At 41.9% G+C, this 23239-nt stretch overlaps 1 protein-coding gene across 1 annotated transcript in view; it reads right to left on the reverse strand.

Moving 5' to 3' along the window:
- LOC119850912 (sodium channel protein type 5 subunit alpha-like) overlaps positions 1-23239 on the reverse strand; it is a 133839-nt gene that overhangs the window by 36090 nt on the left and 74510 nt on the right. Inside the window, 4 exon segments of the mRNA XM_043509707.1 lie at positions 6668-6791; positions 9913-10059; positions 16989-17435; positions 21018-21371. Of these exon segments, the coding sequence (XP_043365642.1) occupies positions 6668-6791; positions 9913-10059; positions 16989-17435; positions 21018-21371 (1072 nt within the window).

Genomic DNA, 23239 nt, shown 5'->3' on the forward strand with positions numbered 1-23239 from the left:
TGCATGCACACAATGCGCCTAAAACAGGAAAATCTTTTAAGTCTATTCCTGTGCCCTGGAACTCCTCTTGCTCAGTACCATGGTATAATGGGAGGTGCAGACCTACCACTTCTCCAGTTCCTTTTCATTGCTGCATGGTCTGAGTCGGAATCCTCTCTGTCCAAAGCTTCTTCACAGTTATTATTTATTAAACAGTTCTTAGTTTTGTTCTGCTAGCCCTTAGAGGTAGTAGAGAGTACTTTGTGAGGAAATCATGGATCTTGAACCCAGACCCATAGGTCCCCAGGTAGTGCTCAGACCACAGCCACCATCCAGTGCTCAGCAAGGGCTCCACCCACAAAACTCCTGATTGGGAAAACATCCAGCTCCACCAATTGGCTCAGACGCACCACTTAAGCCAGGAGGCGGCACAGGAAGTTGTTTGAGGAAGTAGGTGAATCCCTTGCTGGCTGCCACTTTGGACCCTGCCTACTCAGCTGACTCCTGAGCCCTGCCTTTCAACCTGGTCTGGGTTCCTGCCCTCCTTATCCCGGATCCTCCAATACCCCAAGTTCCTGTGTTCCTTCCTCGCTCTAGGTCCCTGCTCCTCTGTCCTACCCTTGACTCTATCTCCGGCTCGACTCCTCACTCTGACTCCAGCTTCGACCTTTGGCTTGACACCTCACTCAGACTTTGGTTGGACCCTTGGCTTGACTCCTCAATGACTACAAGGTTCTTAGCCTAAGGGCCACATGAGGCCCAATTACCACACAGCTGCGGCCCAGCTCAGCTGTGTGCTAAAGACCATGGGCTCCAGGATGCTGACTGCCCTGCTGCGTGGCGAGCTTCGGGCTCCCGGCGGCCCTGCTGGGTGGTGGGACTTGGGGTCCGGGCAGCTGGCTGCCCTGCCACATGGTGGGCTCTGGGCTCCTGGCTGCACAGCGAGGGTTCCCGCAGAGCAGGGTCTGGGGTTGGGGTCCCTGCCCCACACCCAGCTCTCTACTCCTGCTCCCACTCTGTGGAGGGGTGTCTGGGCAGAGGGCACTGAGCATAGGGGTTTGTGGGGGGAGCTAGATGGGGTGCACCATGGTTCTCAAACTGTGGCACAGGTAACACTTTGTGGGCCACACATGCAGCCCACAATGATAAATAGGTTGAGAACCCCTGATTTAGCATAACAAAGAGAAGGTTAAGGGATGACTAGAATAGAGTGCATATATATCTACATGGGAACAAATATTTAATAATAGGCTCTTCTACCTAGCAGAGAACAGTATAACATGATCCAATGGCTGAAAGTTGAAATTAGACAATCTGAGACTGGAAATAACATGTACATTTTGAACAGTGAGAGTACTTAACCATTGAAACAATTTATCAAGGATCATGGTGGATTCTCGATCATTGACAATTTTTAAATCAAAATTGTTTTTTTCTAAAAGATATGCTCAAGGAATTATTTTGGGGATGTTCTACTGCCCGTGTTATACAGAAAATCTGACTAGGTGATCACTGGACTCAAGGACAAACCAAAGATCTTTAAGCCCATGTCAAGGTTCCTTCCCCACTCTGAACTCTAGGGTACAGATGTGGGGACATCCATGAAAGACCCTCTAGGCTTATTCTTACCAGCTTAGGTTAAAACTTCCCCAAGGTACAAACTTTGTCTTGTCCTTGAACTGTATGCTGCCACCACCAAGCATTCTAAACAAAGAACAGGGAAAGAGCCCACCTGGAGACGTCTTCCCCCAAAATATCCCCCCAAGCCCTACACCCCCTTTTCTGGGGAAGGCTTGATAAAAATCCTCACCAATTTGTACAGGTGAACACGGACCCAAACCCTTGGATCTTAAGAACAGTGAAAAATCAATCAAGTTCTTAAAAGAAGAATTTTAATTAAAGAAAAGGTAAAAGCATCACCTCTGTAAAATCAGGATGGTAAATACCTTACAGGGTAATCAGATTCAAATCAAAGAGAATCCCTCTAGGCAAAACCTTAAGTTACAAAAAGACACAAAAACAGGAATATACATTCCATCCAGCACAGCTTATTTTACCAGCCATTAAACAAAAGGAAATCTAACGCATTTCTAGCTAGACTACTTACTAACTTAACCAGAGTTGTGAGGCTGCATTCCTGATCTGTTCCCGGAAAAAGCATCACACAGACAGACAAACCCTTTGTTCCCCCCCTCCAGATTTGAAAGTACCTTGTCCCCTCATTGGTCATTTTGGGTCAGGTACCAGCGAGGTTATCTTAGCTTCTTAACCCTTTACAGGTGAAAGGGTTTTGCCTTTGGCCAAGAGGGATTTTATAGCACTGTATACAGAAAGATGGTTACCCTTTCCTTTATATTTATGACAGCCCAAAAGATAACATAATAAATGTGGTAATTCAGGAAGGAGAAAAGCCACATTGTGTACACCGAGACTGAAACTTCTTCCATTTCTCTTGTGGAAGGTTTTCTGCTGTTCACCAATGTTTTGCACTTCTGCAGTAGAATTCATCTCTAGGCTTAGCAAACATATCTTGAGATGGATCAGACTAAGACTGGAATGGAGAGTCCTGAGTCACCAATTTGGGCATCAATGTCAAATGAAGTGATGGTAGAGATAAATTAGGTTGAGACATTAATAAGGTCTGGTAACTTTATCTGTCTTGCACATGCTGATGCTGTAAGAATGACTCTCACCTTGTCTTGCTTTATCTTTTTCAGCACCTTCAAAAGCAACACAATGTGGGAGGGTAGGCATAAGCCAAATTCCCTGACCATGTTATGAGGAATTCATCCTCTAGAAAGATGTGACCTAGACTTCCCCTTAAACAGTACACAGCTAGCAAATATTCTGTAAAACACTGAATGGTTCAGCTCTTATTCGTGATCCCATAGGAAATGTCTACTTTGTCTGCTGTAGTGTTCTGCAGATCCAGTAAGTATACAGACAAAATGGTAATCTGATGTCTTATGCACCAAATCTCTAGCTTCCCTGCTTCTGTACATAGGGAGAAAGCTCTCATTCCTCATTGATGATTTATGTAAACTATGGTCGCCTTGTCATCTGTCATGATTCTGATCACGTGATCCTAAAGATGAGCACCCCAGACTATTACAAAGGCATTTGTCACTATAGTCTGCATGGGTAAGATGAGTAGGAAAGAGTAAAATGTACTTCAACGCACACCTTGTTTGGATCCATCCACCCACCAACTGAGCAAGTCAAGAACCCTTTAAGGAACTCACAGTGACCTGTTTTGACTGTATTTTTGGGTATACAAGCACTCTTTAACCATATTTTAAGGCACTGAAGATGCAATCTGGCATGAGGGGTTACAAATGTACATGTAGCCATAATGACTCAACACGTATTTGCTGTTTTGTGTGGACTCAAGTGCAGTTGGAAAATGAGGCTTGACTTTGTATCAAACCTGTCCCCTGATAAGTAACCTCCGGCAGTTAACCTTGGGCAGTTTTGGAGTCTAAGTTGGTTCTTATAAATTCAATGAGCTGAATGGGTATCAAAGTGGACTTTTCTTTGTTGAGTTTTAACCCTCGAGTCTTGAATACGGTTATAGCCTTCTTTATTGCTGACTGTACTTTGTCATAAGATCAACCTTGAGGAGCCAGTCATCTAGGTAAAGGGAAACTTGAACTCCTAAATATCTTAGGTATGCTGCTACTAGTGATAGAACTTCTATGAAAACCCTGGGGGCAATCAAAAGGCCAAATGGAAGTACACAATGCTGAAAGTGATCATGGCCAATCACTTTGCTATAAGAAAATATTCATTCTGGAGGTCAAGGTGTGCAAACCAGTCACTTGGACCTACTGTTATTGTTGCTGCTGAGGTAACCATCTCTGTGTCTGGATGAAGGTGTTCAGTATTCTGAGGTCCAAAATAGGTCTCCACCCTACCTTCTTGGACACTAAGAAGCATTTTGAGTAAAAAAACCCTCCCACATAGGGGAACAGAACTGGTTCTATATCTTCCAGTTGTAGAAGAGATTCTACCTCCTTTTTTAAAAAACTTCTTGTGAGAGGGGTCCCTGAAAAGGGACATGGAAAGTGGGAGGGGTGGAGGAATGGATTATTACTTCTAATGCCCCTTTATCCGATGTAAAAACTTTCCCATGAGTCTTTGTAAATGGAAAGATGGTCTCCAAATGGTGAAGTAGAAGGGTAATGCAGCTGTAAATTTAAACAGTGAAGTGGTTCACAGCTCTCAACCAATGTGAGGTGAGGTAATATCTTTTATTGGACCAATTTCTGCTGGTGAGAGAGACAAGCTTTCAAGCTACGCAGACCTTTTCCTCGGGTCATTCTTCTGAAATTTAGATCTCTTTCTAGGTGGCTACGATGCCCTGTGATAGGCTGGAAATTGAACTAGATGAGATTTTTGGTATATCTGTGACCTGCTGTATTTTCTTTTGGTAGCAGAAGTATAAATCCTGAATGAAGGAAGCATTGCCCTCAGATCTTTTAAAGAGTGTCACAGTGATAGTTTGAGGCCAAAGGGACCCATCAGGTTATCTAGTCTGACTTCCCATATATCACAGGCCACCAACGCCACCCAGTGCCCACAACCTAACGACCGAAATTAGACCAAAGTATTACTGCCCAAAGAAGACTAAACTACTATGTGCCACAGGCAGAAAAGAGGATGCACAAAGACGCACTAATGCCTGAGGCCCCTGCAGTGGCAGGGAAATGATTAAGTGAGATATACCCAGTTAATGCTAGCAAATTACCATTACACCACAATGCAGAGGAAGGTGAAAAACCCCCACGGCCACTGCAAATCTGACCTGGAGGAAAATTCCTTCCCGACTCCACGTATGGCAATCAATTAGACCCTGGGCATGTCAGCAAGAACCCACCAGGCATGCATCTGAGAGAGAGAATACTCAGTGCAACCTCAGAGTCTTGGCGCTCCCTTTCCAATATCCCATCTTCAGCCGTGGCCATCCCTGATGCTTCAGAGGGAGGAGATAAACTAACATACAACGGAGAAATCCTTTCCTGCCTCCTGCAGGTGGAGAGGTTTGTCCATGGAATCACTAAGCAGTTTTGTCCCATCAAATGAGATATTCTATACAGTATTCTGGACCTCTTTTAGGATTCCAGAACATTGCAGCCACTATGCCCAGTTTATCACTAGTGCTGTTGCCATACAGCAGGACACTGTAACTGCCATATCCAATGAAGCTTGCAGTGATGCTTTGGTAATAAGCTGACCCTCCACAATAATTGCCTAAAATTCTCCCTTTTTTTACTAAGATATTCAATAAAAGATGTGAATTATTATGATTGAGATAATTGTATTTAGCAATGAGAGCTTGATAATTTGCCACTCTAAATTGCAGAGAAGCCAACAACAACAACAAAAATCCTCTTTCAGCCTAATAAATTCAAACATTTCTGGTCATTAGCATGAGATAGTCTTGGAGTGGTGTTGCTTATTGAGCTCATTCACAGCATCCATCACTAACGAATTCAGCATTAGGTGTGCAAATAGGTATTCTGTCTCTTTCACAGGCACATAACATTTTTTGTCTGCACTCTTGCACATTGGAGGTCACTGGGGGATGCCACAGTGTTTTAGGTGGTTCAAGGCTTCATTCATTGGTGGAATTACTTTGTCTTAGGGAATGGTATGGAGTATATCTACCCGCTGATGGTGCGTTTCCTGAACCTCCTCCAATGAAATTTGTAAAATCTCAGCTACTCTCTTGAAATGTCTGAAAGTCATCTCAAAAGGCAGGAGGAGAAGGCATTCTTGTCTCATCAGACAAAGAGTAAGATATATTGGCTGCTGGTGGTGTTTCCTCATCTGGTCCCATGTCTTGCTCTTCAAAAAAAACTCCTTTTGCTGAGGAGATCGATGAGAAGGGTGTTGTGCTATAACTGGTTTTCTCCTCTCATTCTCCCTACCTGGATGTCTAGACACCCAAGGATAGTGCTCTCCAGCCAGTAGGAAGAAACAGCAAGTCAGCTAATGCAAGTGACAAGGAGCGAGAACACTCTGGGAAAAAGGATCTGAGTACTGTCAGGCTTTCTAAAATCAAAGAGTTAATTATCCAGGAACTCTATTCCTTTACAGTTATATGGAATTGTAACTCAGGAGGAAATTAATCCAACTGTGAACTGACCTTGTTGACATGTGGTACACCATTACATCTAGTACAAAAACAGGGGGAGACTATCCTTTGTTCAGAGTAATAATTGATATAAGGGTTTGAAGGAAATGTTAATAAATTTAACATTTCTCTAGCAACAACCATAATAATCTTGTTATGGATAGTTTTGGCTAGAAGGAGCCAGCTTTGAAAATTTAAAAACACATTGAGCACAAATACTGACATGAAATAAACTAGTAAAGCTAAAAGCTATATAGCAATTTAAAGTGGGCTTCCAGGCTTACCATCCTAGAGAAATTCAGCCGAACACTAACAAATTCTCTCTGCCTATTTCACATACGTCTTCACTATTACTGAGATCTATGGATGAAAAGTGCTACACAAGTACTAGGTAATTATTTATTATTAAAGTATTTTATCATTAAATACTTTGCAAATAGACAGAATGCCTTGGTGTTGAGTGCCTGAGTGTCTCAGGATTAGCTAGGAGAACAGGTTACTGAGGGCTGTTCTTCTCACTTCCTAGTCATACTGAAATCAGCAGATCCTTACCTTCTGGAAAACAGTTATCAGGTTTCTTTAAGTATTCAGCCAGCTCAGGGATCTGTTTCAGAAGCTCCTCAGGATTTGTCAGATCCACTGTGCTGCCTTCAGAACAGCTGATGTCATCAAGTTGCTACACAATAAAAGACAATTTTCCCTTAATGCAGTCATGGTGCTTTAAAATAAACTGAATAAGTACATTGGTGAACAGTTATAATTAAGGGAAATATTCAAAAAAATAAAACTTAGTTGGGTACTGTACTTATTAACAACATGGCAGTCCTGGAATGGCCTCTTGCTTTACAGTGTGTGTGATCCCCATAAAATCTCCACATCAATTCAAACGGAAGTCAAAGTTATATTTAAAAGGAATCAGATTAATCACTCTAGTAAAGCTCACAAATGGGAATGATTCCAATTTCTCTGCATTTAAGTACATGTGGTTTTCAAACATGGATAGGCTTTAAAACACTCTACTAGCTAGGGCTGAAAACAATTAAAACAGAGGACAACACATGAAAAAATAGAGAAGGCAAAAAGAGAAAATATAATTTCATTATATTAGGACTATTTTGTAGAGCTCTAAAACTTTCTGTTCAGAATGAAACTATGAAATGCCCACTGTAGTTTACATGAAGTAGAATATGTAATCACATCATGTATTCTTCTCTGGCACAGATTTCCATCCTATTTCACTATATTTAGGATGTCACACCGCTATAGATGTGTGAATAACTCATAACTAATAATTTATTCAATTATTTTTATTGTTTCCAAATTGCATATATTCATTGTTCAAAATTACTCTCCAAAATATTTCTGTGAATAATCATTGGACTTTAGTTTATTTGTGAGCAATTAATTTAAAATATTCTGTGTTTGAAATTTGAGCTGTTTTGATTGGTCTCACAGGCCACATGGTATGTTTCCTTTCTCTGACCAAAGGAGCAATTTTCAAAGCTGAATACTCATGATTACATATACAACATTCACTTAAGTGCTTCCAACTCAAAAAGAAAGAACACACTGCACACATCAGAAATTCTGGGACAATCTTTTAACACCTCTTTATTTCAATAATTCAGATTTAAAGAAAAATAAAGTAGGTAATGTTAATTTTATAGTGACCTTTTTGAATAAAATTATTTCAGTAACTCAGGACTATTTCTCTTCCTATTAATGTTTTATACCAATACTTAGAAATACAGCATTGTGCTATTTCCATTCACTGAAATCCACTTACTCTACCCTTCACCAGTGAGACAGAATACTTCAAGATAAATACAACTAATGCAGCTAAATTTATTAGTGATGTTATGATGCAATTGTGAACACCTGTGTGGCTAAGATATCTGGGGACTCCCATAAGACAACTGGAGTTGCAGCTAGCAAAGGATGTGAAGGGTAACAAAAAGGGTTTCTACAGGTATGTTAGCAACAAGAAGGTGGTCAGGGAAAGTGTGGGACTTTTACTGAATGGGGGAGGCAACCTAGTGACAGATGATGTGGAAAAAGCCAAAGTACTCAATGCTTTTTTTGCCTCGGTCTTCACAGACAACGTCAGCTCCCAAGACTGCTATACTGGGCTGCACGGCATGGGGAGGAGGAGAGCAGCCCTCAATAGGGAAAGAACAGGTTAAGGACTATTTAGAAAAGCTGGACAGGCACAACTGCATGGGGCCAGATACAATGCACCCGAGGGTGCTGAGGGAGTTGGCTGATGCGATTGCAGAGCCATTGGCCATTATCTTTGAAAACTTCTGGCGATCGGGGGAGGTCCTGGATGATTGGAAAAAGGCAAATATAGTGCCCATCTTTAAAAAAGGGAAGGAGGAGAATCTGGGGAACTACTGACTGGTCAGCCTCTCCTCAGTCCCCAAAAAAATCATGGAGCAGGTCCTCAAGGAATCCATTTTGAAGCACTTGGAGGAAAGGAAGGTGATCAGGAACAGTCAACATGGATTCACCAAGGTCAAGTCATGCCTGACCAACCTGATTGCCTTCTATGAGGAGATAACTGGCTCTGTGGATATGGGGAAAGTGGTGGACATGATATACCTTGACTTTAGCAAAGCTTTTAATATGGTCTCCCACAGTATTCTTGCCAGCAAGTTAAAGTAGTATGGATTGGATGAATGGACTATAAAGTGGATAGAAAGCTGGCTAGATCTTCAGGCTCAATGGGTAGTGATCAATGGCTCGATGTTTAGTTGGTAGCAGGTATCAAGCAGAGTGCCCTATGGGTTGGTTCTGGGGCCGATTTTGTTCAACATCTTCATTAATGATCTGGATAATGGGATAGATTGCACCCTCAGCAAGTTTATAGATGACATGAAGCTGGGGGGGAAGAGGTAGATATGCTGGAGGGTAGGGATAGGGTCCACAATGACCTAGACAAATTGGAGGACTGGGCCAAAAGAAATCTGATGAGGTTCAGCAAGCATAAGTGCAGAGTCCTGCACTTAGGATGAAGAATTATATGCATAGTTACAGGCTGGGGAATGACTGGCTAAGTGGCAGTTCTGCAGAAAAGGACCTGGGGATTACAGTGGATGAGAAGCTGGATATGAGTCAAGAGTGTGCCCTTGTTGCCAAGAAGACTAAAGGCATATTAGGCTGCATTAGTAGGAGCATTGCCAGCAGATTGAGGGAAGTGATTATTCCCCTCTATTTGGCACTGATGAGGCCAAATCTAGAGTATTGGATCCAGTTTTGGAGAAGAGTGACGGGGGATTTGATAGCAACTACCTGAAAGGGGGGTGGGGGGGGTTCCAAAGAGGATGGAGCTATGCTGTTCTCAGTGATGGCAGATGACAGAACAAGGAGCAATGGTCTCAAGTTGCAGTGGGGGAGGTCTAGGTCGGATATTAGGAAAAACTATTTCACTAGGAGGCTAGTGAAGCACTGGAATGCGTTACCTAGGGAGGTGGTGGAATCTCCATCCTTAGGTTTTTAAGACCTGGCTTTCCAAAGCCCTGGCGGGGATGATTTAGTTGGTATTGGTCCTACTTTGAGCAGGGGGTTGGACTGGATGACCTCCTGAGGTCTCTTCCAACCCTAATCTTCTATGATCCTATGACTAGTAAATTAGAGAGTTCTTGTGCATTAACACAAAATAGGGTAATAAATACAAAATTTAAAGTACAAAATTATTTCTTGATTAATGATCTTTATAAATTCTGAAAAAATAGAACCGATATAAAGGAAATCAACCAATGTTGGTGATTCCATGTTAGATATGAACACAGTGTTACCTCTTTTTGTAGTAGAGATGATGACCCAGCCTTCCATTGTTTACCTATGTTAAACTCATTTAAGTCTTCAGAGAAAATTGCAGATCCTTTACACCAAGCTCCTGGTCTTTTACATTGTTCTCCCCTCTGTCTCTGGTGGTTTTCCTGCTGAAGATAATCTTAGATGTGTTTATTTTATTCTCTCTTTTCTTTTTGGTGGCACACATAATTTTAAAGGAGAACTCTCCAAATGGAATACAAAGCACCTTGAATGGCTCATTTTCAGTATCTCTATTTTTACAGAAAGAAATAAAGGATAAATTAAGGAACCCACAGTTTAGCCACGCTTGATCCAAAGTCTACTGATGTAGTAGGAATTTTTGCATCTGGACTTAGCGAGGAACTCAGTATAACTATGTAGCAGCCTTCAGGACCAGAAGGGGAACATTTTAGAGTCACAGTCAGTCATAAAAAGAAAAGGAGTACCTGTGGCACCTTAGAGACTAACAAATTTATTAGAGTATAAGCTTTCGTGAGCTACAGCTCACTTCATCGGATGCATTTGGTGGAAAAAACAGAGGAGAGATTTATATACACACACAGAGAACATGAAACAATGGGTTTATCATACACACTGTAAGGAGAGTGATCACTTAAGATAAGCCATCACCAGCAGCAGGGGGGGGAAAGGAGGAAAACCTAAGTGATCACTCTCCTTACAGTGTGTATGATAAACCCATTGTTTCATGTTCTCTGTGTGTGTGTGTATAAATCTCTCCTCTGTTTTTTCCACCAAATGCATCCGATGAAGTGAGCTGTAGCTCACGAAAGCTTATGCTCTAATAAATTTGTTAGTCTCTAAGGTGCCACAAGTACTCCTTTTCTTTTTGCGAATACAGACTAACACGGCTGCTACTCTGAAAATAGTCAGTCATGACTCCATAGGTAAAAGGGAACTGCAAAAATTCAGACAAACAAAGAAATGTCATTCTATACACTATAATATAATAACAAATTGACAGAGTCATTCCATTCTTAACCCATTAATCTTCTTCTAAAGATTATTTTCTGGGACATGTTGATAGGACAAAAAAGAAGGTGAGGCCTCCTTGTTAAAAATTCACAATTTGAGCCCTTGACATTGTGTACTTTATCCAAGAAATAAATTTCCTCTCCACCAGGTTACTGATGCTGAACATAGATGAGAAAGTGACTCACCTTGTGCAGTAATTGAGGTTCTTCAAGATGTGTGTCCCTGTGGGTGCTCCACTTCAGATGTCAGTGCATCCTGGCACTGTTGATTGGAGATTTACGGTAGCAGTGTCTGTGTGTTCACAGTAGGCGTCTTGTGGTGCTGCGTCTAGCGTGCGCACAACCCAAGCCTTCCAGTTCCTTCTCTACTGCAGATTCCCAACTGCGAACTCTGAAGTAGAGGGGAGGAGAGCTTCTCTTCTTCTTCAAGTGCTGTCCCTGGACGTGTTCCACTTCAGGTGACCGTAGAGCAGTGCCCCTCAGAGGGCAGGAGGGACTTCCGGTTCATTTGAGTCATAGAGGTAAGTACAGTTAGGCCAACTATGATGTCAGCCCTGGAGTCTGGAGTGATTGCATAGTGCTCAGTGAATGTGTGGACAGAAGCCTAAGTGGCTGCCCTATAAATCTCTAATATCGAAACATTGCTGAGGAACGCTATTGAGATGAAAACCAATTGTATGGAATGCTCTCTGATGTGCGCAGGAGGGTCCATGTTCTGAATATTATAGCACTGTTGAATGCATGTGGAGATCCATTTAGACAATCTCTGAGTGGATATTGTGCAGCCTTTCGAACTCCATGTAGTAGAAACAAAGAGTCTAGGAGATTTTTGGGAAGGTTTGGTCCTTCCCAGGTAAAACACTAATGCATGCCTAACGTCTAATGTATGCAAAATGGCCACTGTTGGAGTGCTGTGAGGCTTGGGATAGAACGTGGGAAAATGGATTGGTTGGTTCATACAGAAGGCTGATGTTACTTTTGGTAGGAATCTTGGGTGCGGACATAGCGTGACCTTATCTTTAGAGAATATTGTGTTGGGAGGATTGGCATGAGCTCCCCTATCTCACTCACCCATCTGGCAGAAGTAATAGCAACCAAAAAGGCCACTTTCATGGACAAATGCAGCAGGGAGCCGGTGGCTAAGGGTACCAATGGTGGTCTGGTGAGGCATTTCAATACCAGACTGAGGTCCCAGGCCAGGATAGGTTGACAAACTTCTGGGTAAATGTGCTGGAGAGCTATTTAGTAATTGGGTGTGCGAAGATCGAGGTCCTGTCAATCTCATGATGGAATGCAGTAATGGTTGCAAGATGGACTTTGGTTGAGCTCATTGCTAAACCTGATCGATTCTGCTCCAGTAGGTATTCCAACACTAAAGATAGTTGTGCTGTCAATTGTTTTTCTTTACACCAGGAGGAGAATATCTTCCATTTTTTAAGGTAAGTATTACACGTGGTCATCTTCCTGCTGTTTAGGAACACTAAACTAACTTGTTCTGAGCAGGCTAGTTTGCCATGATGGAACCATGCAGGAGCCATGCTTGTAGGTGGAGTTTCTCTCAATTCAGGGGAAGCGTGCGAGCATTGTTCTGAGACAGCAGGTCCCGATGACGAGGAAGAGCTTAAGGGGTGCATATCGTCATGCGCATCAGGTAAGGCTACCATGCTTATCTGGGCCATGTCAGGACTATGAGGATAACCTTGGCCTTGTCTGTTCTTATGTTGTGTATCACATGTGATATCAGTGGAATTGGTGGGAAAGCAGACATGAGGTGTGCATTCCATGTGATGAGAAAGCTGTCCCCCAGTGACCGGGGTCCCATCCCGCTCTCAAGCAGAATGTTGCGCATTTGCGGTTCGTTGGGGATGTGAACAAGTCGATGAGGGGAGGGCCCACTGGCGGAAAATGGACAGCAAGACTCCCCCATTCATGGTCTTGAGAGAAGCACCTACTTAGTGTGTCTGCTGTTGCGTTCTGACAGCCGGGAAGATATGAGGCAAAAATGTTTATGTTGTGGTATTTGCACCAGTTCCTCAGTTTCATGGCTTCGGTGCATATCAAGTGTGATCGAGCGCCTCCTCGGCGATTGATGTAAAACATGCATGCAATGTTATCGGTCATGATGTGCATGAATTTTTTCTTTATGTGATGTAGGAAATGTCTGCAGGCATTGCGGACCGTGCTTAGCTCTAATAGATTGAAATGATCAGTCTCCATAAAAGACCATTTGCCTTGAACCAGGTGCTGATGCATGTGGGCGCCCCAGCCTAGCAGCAAGGTGTCCATCGTGATTACTGTTGATGGGGTTTCCTGTTGGAATAGGATGCCCATGCAAACATTTTCTGGTGTTGTCCACCAGCATAGAGTCCAAGACATGGGGTGGTACTGTCAAGTAGCTTATATAGGCTGTGCTTGCTGGGTATGTATACTGAGCCCAACCAGCCCTGTAGGCAGCACATATGTAGTCTTGCGTGTTGTACCACAAATGTTGTGGCTGCCATGTGTCCTAGCAGATGCTGGACAGTACGAGCTGGTATTTGGGTGCTGAATTGTACCTCTGAGATAAGGTTTGTCAGAGTTGTGAATCTGTTCAGGGGCAGAGATGCCGTGGCTTCTATGGCATCAAGATGTGCCCCGACGAAGTCCAGTTGTTGGACAGGGATTAGAGTGGATTTTCATTCATTTATCTCTACCCTAGATCCCTGAATTGTGTAATTGTCATCTGGACTGAGTACAGTGCTTCTTGTTGAGTTGGGCCTTTGAAAAGACAATCGTCCTGGTAAGGGAAAATCATTATTCCTTGTTTGCATAGATGTGCTGCTACTACTGGTAGGTTTTTGGAGAAAATTCTTGGTGCCAGTACTCTGTACTGGAAGTGTTTGTGTCCTACTGTCAAACACAGGAATTTCCTGTGAGAAGGGTATATGGTAATATGAAAATAAGCATCTTGGAGGTCAAGGGCTGAAAACCAGTGCCCCTTTTGCAGCACTGGAAGTATCGTGCCCAGTGTCACCATTTTGAACTTTTGAGTGTGTACGAACTTGTTGAGTTTCCTGAGATCCAAGATAGATCCATTCCCCATTCTTCTTCTGGGTCAAGAAGTAGTGGGAGTAGAACTCCTTCCCCCTGTATTGGAAAGGCACTCATTCTACGGCATCTAGTTGTAGAAGATGATCGACTTCTTGTCATAACAGGTGCTCATGAGAAGGGTCCCTGAAGAGGGATGGGGAGGGGAGTAGGGTAGGTAATTAGGGGGCAAAGGGGATGGTATATCCCGATTGTACAATCTCTAACACCCATTGGTCCATTGTTATTGATGCCCAGATATGGTAGAAAGGGTGAAGGCAGTGACCAAAGCAGGGGGATGGATCAGGTGAAAATGCTGCCTGGTGAGGGAGGTCATTTAGACCCACTGCCAAAACTTCAAAATAGTGGCTTGGGCGGAGCCGATTGAGAAGTCTATGGTTGAGCTGGAGGTGCTCTCCATCACTGCGACCACTGGCAATATTGTTGGTTCTTGTATTGACGCTGTTGTCATCGGTTGGAAGAGGAATCACTGTTCCTCCGATAAGGCTGGTACAGGTATCGTCTTCTCTTAGCAGGTGGAGTGTAGATCCCTAAAGTGTGAAGACTGGCTTGAGAATCTTTCATTGAGTGGAACACCTCATCAATCTTGTTTGAAAATAGCTTCTCTTGCTTGAACAATAGGTTTGGAGTTCTTTAGGTATGCCACAGGATTGTAACCAGGATGCCTGGCACATGACTATGGCCGTGGTTCTGGCTGCTGTGTCCTCAATGTCCAAAGATGCTAGGAGAGCTGTTTTAGCTATGAGTTGACCCTCGTTTACAATGGCCTGAAATTGTGATTGTTCCTCCCTGGGGAGCTCCGCTCTGAACAACCTAAGTTTCCCATAATTATCATAATTGTATTTGGCCAGCAAAGCTGAAGAGTTGGCGACCTGGAATTGTAATGTCGCGGAGGAATAAATTTTTCATCTGAAGAGGATAAGCCTCTTGTGATCTTTATCTAAACTGTTGTTGTTTGCCATGCTTATTAGCAGTGTCAACCACCAAGGAGTTGGGAGGTAAATGTGAGAACAGGAAGTCCAGCCCTTTGGCGGGGATGTAATACTTTCTATCTGCCCTTTTGCATGTCAGCCAAATTGAGGCCAGTGTTTGCCATACTATCTCTGCTAGTTCCAAAAACACATCATTGATGGGCAGGGCGATTTTGGAAATAGAGGCAACTTGTAAGATTTGTACAAGCTTGTGTTGGTTTGTCTGCACTTCCTCCAACGACATGTCCTGGTTTTGGTGACCCACTTAAAACAGTTCCCGGAACTGTCTGAAGTCATCTGCCGAGGTGATTGCCTCATCCGGGAAGGAGGAAGAATTATGAACAGGAGATGTTGCTTCTTCATCAGTGGTTGTTCTGTATCATCCCCAACATCCTGAGCCTCCGCTGGCTGCCAGGTGGGAGACATGGGATTAGACCTCAGCTCTTCTCTGTGAGCCGTGGGTGGCCTGCAGTGGGGGCACCTGTAAGTTGCCTAGGGTGCCCAATGTGTCCATTGCATTGGGAAGGCCATAGGTGAATACATCTACGGTGATTCATGGTTGAGCTGGCTGGTTGAAAGGGTATTTAGGCCCATCTAGCTCCAAGTTGGTCGTTGGTCTTTCGGTGACGAGTAGTGCAGCAAGAAGGTGCATGGTTCCTGTACATCATCATCACCTTCACTAGACAAGTGTACCGAGCGTGAAAAGTAAGGGAATCTCCTCTATAACTTACAGGAGAGCCCTCAGTACCGAGTAGTGGGGACTGCAGTGCTGATGAGATAGCCAAGTCTCTCTGTGGCAGTAGATTCTGTGGTGATGTCGGTACTGTCGGTGCTGATGTGAGGGGGTTCTCGTTGGTGCTGATGCCAGTGCCATCAGGTGTTGTGTTGGTTTAGTCATTGCGACTGGTGCTGACTTGATTTTCTCAAATCGGTGCAGACTGTGATGTCAGTACCGGGGGAGGAGGTGTGGTGCCTAAGGAGATGCTTGGTACCAGGTCTCTTACAGGTGAATTCAGTGCCGTGGAGGAGGCATGTCACCATCTGTGCCTTGACTCTATCTCCTTCGCTCAGGACTCGGTGGTGCCAGGGGTGCCCGGAGAGTCGTAGGTGCTCATCTGAGAATGTGTTGGCATCGGGGCGTAGCGACCTGGCAGAAGACCACCATTGTTTCTGCAGTGCTCTCTGCAGAGATGTCTGCACCCTTTTCCTTGTTTTTTTAGAGGAAGGCATGTCTCCTGTCCCTGCGGGGGAGGGGGGTGCCCGGAGAGAAGGTCTGCTGGTCTGGCTCAGTTTGGAGAGATTTCTCCATCAATATCCTTTTGAGTCATGCCGGGCTCTCACTTTCAGATTGCTTCAGTGGGTGCATTTTTGTGGAATATGTGCTTCCCCAAGAACACGAACACACAAAGAGTGTCCATCCGAAATGGGCATTGCTTCATGGCAGGAGCCGCATTGCTTAAAGCCTGCGGAGCCATCTTAATGGTTAACCACCCCCAGAGTGGGGAGGATAAACTTAAACTTGGGGGGGGTTAGGGGTAATAAAAACTAACACTACACTAACTACACCTTTCTATATGACTAACTAATTACATTATTTTTTTCCGACAGGTTTGGAAGAGTGATGAACACTGCCCCAGGGCTCCATCTTCAGCTGAGGACAGTTGAGAAGGAACTGGAGGGCTCGGGTTGTGTGTACGCTAGACGCGGCACCAATGGCACTGCGCGACCTGCGAGGACACTGCTATCATAAATCTCCGATCGACGTCGCCAGGATGCCCTGATACCTGAAGTGGAAGAGCCACAGGGACTCCAAGAGATAGAAAATTGACCAAAGCTCTTGGTAAGTTCTTCCAATGGGTAATTACCCTCACTTTTGAAAAATTACATTTTAGTTCTCTTTTGATTTTTTCTAAATTCATCTTCCTGCAGCTGGATTATACTATGCCTTTGCCAGCTCCATTAAAGAGCCTGTAGTCTCAAACATCTTCTCCTGAATAGGCTTCTTACCTGTTTACTGTTCTCCATTTCTGAGAATGTACTTGAATCATCATCATCATCTTCATAGTCCTCACTATCAGATTCTGCCTCAGCAATAGGGACGCAGACAAACATGTTGGGGTTGGTGATAAAATCTTCAAGAATGCTAACTGAGCATTTTTCTCCATTTTTCTCAGTCACATTGTTACTGTGATTTTCTTTACACTTCTTCCCTTCTTTCCCAGTCTCCACACATGTGTTCTCAGCAGCCAATTTAATTTTCTTTTTGGTGACTTTCTTTGGATACCGGAGCTTTGCAAAACAGTAATCCCACGTTGCGTGTTTCAGCAAGCGAAGTCCTTTGTGGATCCGAGCAAATGCAATCTGAAGGTTGTTCATCTCTGCATCATCTTCAGGTGCTTGGAGGTTGTCAGCACTAAAGGAGTTCAGCAGTAGTGCAATGAACAGGTTAAGAACCTGAAAATAATTGAAGTGAAAAGAAATTCATGGCAATATAATTTTGAAATTTAAATAGGAGGCTTGAAGATTAGTCAATTTCTAAACAATTTGTTCTTAAAGCATCAACCTTAAGACAAAACAAAATTATTGTTCATAAAATTATTTTTCACGGAGCATGTTTAGCTCTCAAAAGGGTATGTTTTCATGATCCTCCAAAAAATAAAAAACAAAAAACATTTTTTCTGGCATAAAACTGACCTTTTCTGTGATATAGGCCTGTGTATGAAAATCGCACAATTTTACTGCAACATTTTTTAAAATGTTAATAATAGTAATGATAAATGAATAATAAATTGTGGTCATGACTACATAGTGAAGGTTGAGTGGAGTTTTGCTCTTCAAACAAGAATTTAATCTTTTTGTATTTGTATGAAGAATACTCTGCATCTTCCCCAAAATTACAGCATTTACTCTGAGTATTGAATGAATTGTCTGAGCATTTGCAAGTAAATCCATTAATATACAAGTTAAAATTACACAAAAAAATTTAGCACTCTGTCAGCCCTTTTTGTCTTAAATGTTTTCAATTCACATATTATTTATCTATTCAAAACTTGACAGAGATAAATCTTGAGCTTAAAAAGTCAAAACATGGAATGCCCAGGTACAGCACACAAAGAGCCTTACCTTGGCCCTGTAGTGATACGTGGAGGGGGAAAAAAGATTAAACAAATATAACACGTCTTTTACAATCACTTTAATCTAATCTGGGACAACAAGCATTAAAATACATCAATGATTTTTTATGAATATTGCCTGGCATCACTACAGGAAAGAGTTAGGTTGTTTGGGTGCATTAAATGTGCATTTCCTTATCTTAATATGTTTAGATTTCCTTTAAGTTTATCCTGAATTCTGAACATTCTGTTTATAAAGTTTGTTTTGGGGATGGTTGCAACATTCTTAAAATGTTTATTACCTTTAAAACACTGTTATGCACCCTCCTGCTTAACATTTTTTTTATCTGGGAATAAATTCTAATAGTATCAGATGTGAAGGATGAGTCGATGAAGGAGGGAAGATTTTATGGCAGCTGGAAGGATGTTGGTGAGAAGAAGGTCCGGGAGACAGTGTGTCTGAGGGAACTGGGATGAGTATGGAATTTGGAGACAATTCACCTAGTGCATATTGGGATACACCAGGTGCTGCAGCTTATGAGGCCTAGCAACTGAAGAACCTTTAATGTTTGCCTCAGAGTCACAGTCTCCTGGGAGCACTTCCAAGTGGAGTAAAAGAAATAAAAGTTGGTGTATCATTACGTTCCATCAATTTCTTGAGGGGGAGACAATTACAAAGTTACTGATATACATAATTATGGGGGCACTGTTCCTTTAGCTGGCCAGAATTGGCAAAAGGAAGCTGGAGATGATTTGTACAATACAACTATCACCCCCTGTATTAGGCTAAGAGCACAGATTCAGCACAGTAAAGACTAGTAAGAGCCTGATTTTAGTCTCATGATGGTTTTCTTAAGTGAAACGCTACCAGACCCGAGTGGAACTGCTTCGGATCTGCATTGTGTCCAAAACCCACACTAAATAAATCTACCCCTTCCTTGGTGTTTAAACCCTTCAGGTGCTGATTATCAAGTCCCCTGATGGACATTCTTTAGCTGAACAGACCCCCAGATTATTTATGATGCTTTGCTTTCGGACAGACAGTCATCCCCAAGTGGGTTTCATACATCCCTTCACCTTGCTGCGACAAAAGATTTCTGACAACTGTAAGTTCCATCCAGGACTCCCTATGAGCTCTGGGGAAGCAGATGCACTAATTAACATGTCCTTCACCCATCCTGATTCTCCCCTGCCCACATTTAGAGCTGTGCAGGTAAGCCATGAACCTCGCATCTCCAAGCAGATTTCCATCATAGAGAGACTGGCAGCTCCCACAACCCAGATTCCACTGGTGGAACCCAAGTTACACTGTCCAGTTCCCCTTTCCCTTTTTTCATTCCCAGGCTCCTATGTATTTCTGGCTTTATTGCACTAAGCTTCTCTTTAAAAAGAGATCACTGCCAGCTCCAATCTACTATTTTAAAACGTAAAATGAGAATTTTTGGTCATGATCCTCCTCGCACTTCCTCCAATGGAGTAACTCCTGACACTGGTGTAAGCAAAAGAAGAATCAGGTCTTGTACCCCCTTATGAGTCTTTTTTATATATTCAATTTTGCACTATGCTTGCAAATGTGGGAGTATGCATGGGAGGATGCCATGTAAACATCCTAGGCTGATGTTTTTCATTCTCTGAATATCCTGAGTTTGTAATGCTTGTTTTGGGGATAAATTAAAACATCTTTATAATATTTGGGGCTCTTAAATTACTGATATGTACTTTCAAATTTACTTCCAGATTAAGGTTTTTATTATTCCCACACAAAATACAATGTTCACATCTTAATATTTGTTTAAAAACAAACAAACAAACAAACGAGATTCCACTGATTCGCAGAAAGCTGACAAAAGTAATTCAAAGCCCTTTTGGAAACGAAAATTTCATCTGAGTTAGTTTTCTCTCAGGAACTCTACTTTTACAGTAGAGCAATAACAATGATTTTAGTGTATTTACTTCTGATTTAGCCTACTATAAGAAAGAGGAAAAGCAGATCCGATGTCTTGCATCTAAAGAGAACTGAACTATGAGCCTGCATTGAGCTATGTTCTGGCAGAATCCTGATTTCAGTGGGTTCATGTGTGGGCCCAGGGATTGCCTGCAAATAACTCAGTAGAGAAACAAGTTCTTAAACAAAAAACAGGTTGCGATATGCAAACACAGGGCTGCATTCTCAAAAGGAGTTAGGTTCCTACTTTCTATTTAGGCATCTAACTCCCATTGAAATCAATGGAAACTATTAAAAATAAAGTTAGGTTCCTAACTTCCATTATCTATCAATAACTTCCACTGATTTCAACAGAAATTAGGAGCCTAAGTAGACATTTGGAGACATAACTCCTTTTGAGCATTCAGCCCTTAGTGATTATTTCCACCAAAGTCTTGAGATGAAAAAGAAAATTGTTGCTAGTAATTATTTTCTGTTAGAAAATTGTTACTCATTGGAATGAATACTGGTCTGTGAAAAGGTTCAGTGATGCAATATTGAAAGTGTCTTACTTTAAATATAAACATGAGTTCCACAGGTGAAAGACAAACGGGATTTACTAGAGCACAATTGACATGGGGTGGCCTCTTTACCACCATCTGTAGGAGACCTATCATTCATAGAAAGACAAGTCAGTAGATTATGCAGTGTTTTGTAGCTGTGTTGGTCCCAGGATATTAGAGAGACAAGGTGGATGAGGTAATATCTTTTACTGGACAAACTTCTGTTGGTGAAAGAGACAAGCTTTTACACAGAGTTCTTCTTCAGGTCTGCTGAATCCAGAGCTGAGGAAGAGCTCTGTGTAAGCTCCAAAGCTTGTCTCTCTCACCAACAGAAGTTGGTCCAATAAAAAATATTACCTCACCTACCTTTTCTCTGTAAGTCAGTATATTGTATACTCTACATGCAATAAAGAGAGAAACATATCTGGAAACTCACCACTAGGTTTCCTATCACCATGGCCAGCAAGAAGACAATAAGGCATAATGGTTGCTCAGCTACCACCATACAATCCCACATGGTTTCAAGCCATTCTCCACACAGAATTCGGAATATAATAAGGAATGAGTGGAAAAAATCCATCGTATGCCAACGTGGCTTGCAATCCTTACTTATTTTATAGCCATGTTCTTTGTAGCTTTTACCAAAAAGTTGCATTCCTACTACAGCAAAAATAAAGACTATGATCGCCAGAACCAGGGTAAGGTTACCCACGGCACCCACTGAGTTACCAATTATTTTAATAAGTGTATTCAAAGTCGTCCAGGACTTTGCCAGTTTGAAGACCCTCAGCTGTGTATAAACAAAGCATAGCATTAGACAACAGAAGATTAGATATTCTTCATTTTGCACGGTTTAAAAATGGTTAAAAACATTATGCAGACATTTCAAACTATTCAAACTCTATGAAATGTAGGGTATTTTAAGTCAGTATATGATCTATGTAATATAGACTACTGATTTGTATATATATTATATCTCTGTCACCTTCTATTCAGCTGTGTGTTTTTTAGCACGATACCACAATCCTGACTGTGGTCTTTGCACAATTCCATAACATAAATGTTTACCATACCACTAGTAGCAATTTATTATCACCTTCCATTGTGAGTTTCTCAGGCAAGCAAGCTGTTGCATTTCCTTCTTCCTGCATTTTCAGATCTTCTAGAATCAGAACTTAAGTTCCTGTTTATCATAATCTGTACTTCATTTCTATTTTCAATAAACCAAATAGTTACAGGTAAATGTCCTGAATTTTAGAGATGCTGAGCACCCACAATTCCCACTCACTTAAATAGGAGTCATAGCTGTTCAGCACCTCTGTAAATCAGGCCAAGGATCTATCTTAAGTTTTCATAGCATCCATCACCACAGTATCACAGACACTAAACAAGCAAGCCACATAAAGTATATGCTTAATTTTAAGCATGTGACTTCAATGGCTCTTCTTACATGCTTAAAATTAAGCATGTGCTTAAAGGACTTTGCTCGATCAGGGTCTACGTGTTGATGCAGAAAGGTAATTACCTATCTGTAATTCTTCTTCTTTATATTTATAGAAGTTATAACATCTCATGACACTTAGGATCTCTGCTTCTGGCAAATGTCAGCGTGTAATCTTTTAAAATGTCAGTTCCTTGCCATTTTGAAAATAAAATGGTAAAAACAACAACGTATTATAATTCTGAGCTGGTGAATAATGATCTATTACAACCACAGTACAATGTATTCAGAAAATAATAATAGGTAAATAATTTTCTACAAAGATAAATGTTATGATAGATCTCCAATCTTGATGAATAAAATTCTTATAGGATCTTTTTCAGAAATCCTAATTAATCAAAAAGAAAAAAATTACCACAAAGAAGAACCAGTAACAAGTATGATTGACAAGGTGGCAACAGTAGACTGGTAGAGCAAAGGGGGAAATAAATAAATGGGAAAATGGGTGCCTATATAGTTTATATATAGACACAATACATCTCTGTTTGTGCACTGAGAGAAAGTGAGATACCTTCAAACAAATCACAAATACCAGCTAAAATCCCAATTCAGGAAAGCACTTGAGCTGACATTTAAATCCATCCCTATTCAAGAAAGCACTTAAGCATGTGTTTAACTGACACACTCATACTTAAGTGCTTTCTGGAACAGGGATGCCTTTCCTAAATTGGTGTTTAGGAGACATCCCAAAAACATTTAAAGGAGGATGCCTGTTATATCCTCCTTTTGTCTACCCAATCCATCATACAGGTCTCAATCCTGCGAACAGTTACACACAAGAGTAACTCCAAGTCTCTTGATGTATGTAAAGTTACATGCTTGACTGTTTGTAGGAGTGGGGCCTGAGGCCTAGATTCAGAAAAACATCCTTATTCTTTCATGTGGGCACTATAAAATAATAATCTTAGCCTGAGACTGTTTGGTTTATTTGAAAGGCTCACACATTTCTCTCTCTCAGAGTCAGATGCCTATATTTCAAAAAGAAAAGGAGTACTTGTGGCACCTTAGAGACTACAAATTTATTTGAGCATAAGCTTTCGTGAGCTACAGCTCACTTCATGCATCTGATGAAGTGAGCTGTAGCTCACGAAAGCTTATGCTCAAATAAATTTATATTTCAAAAGTTATATAGTTATATAGACTTTTTGTCACATGAT

The sequence above is a fragment of the Dermochelys coriacea genome, chromosome 2 (genome assembly GCF_009764565.3).
Source record: "Dermochelys coriacea isolate rDerCor1 chromosome 2, rDerCor1.pri.v4, whole genome shotgun sequence".
NCBI lineage: Eukaryota > Metazoa > Chordata > Testudines > Dermochelyidae > Dermochelys > Dermochelys coriacea.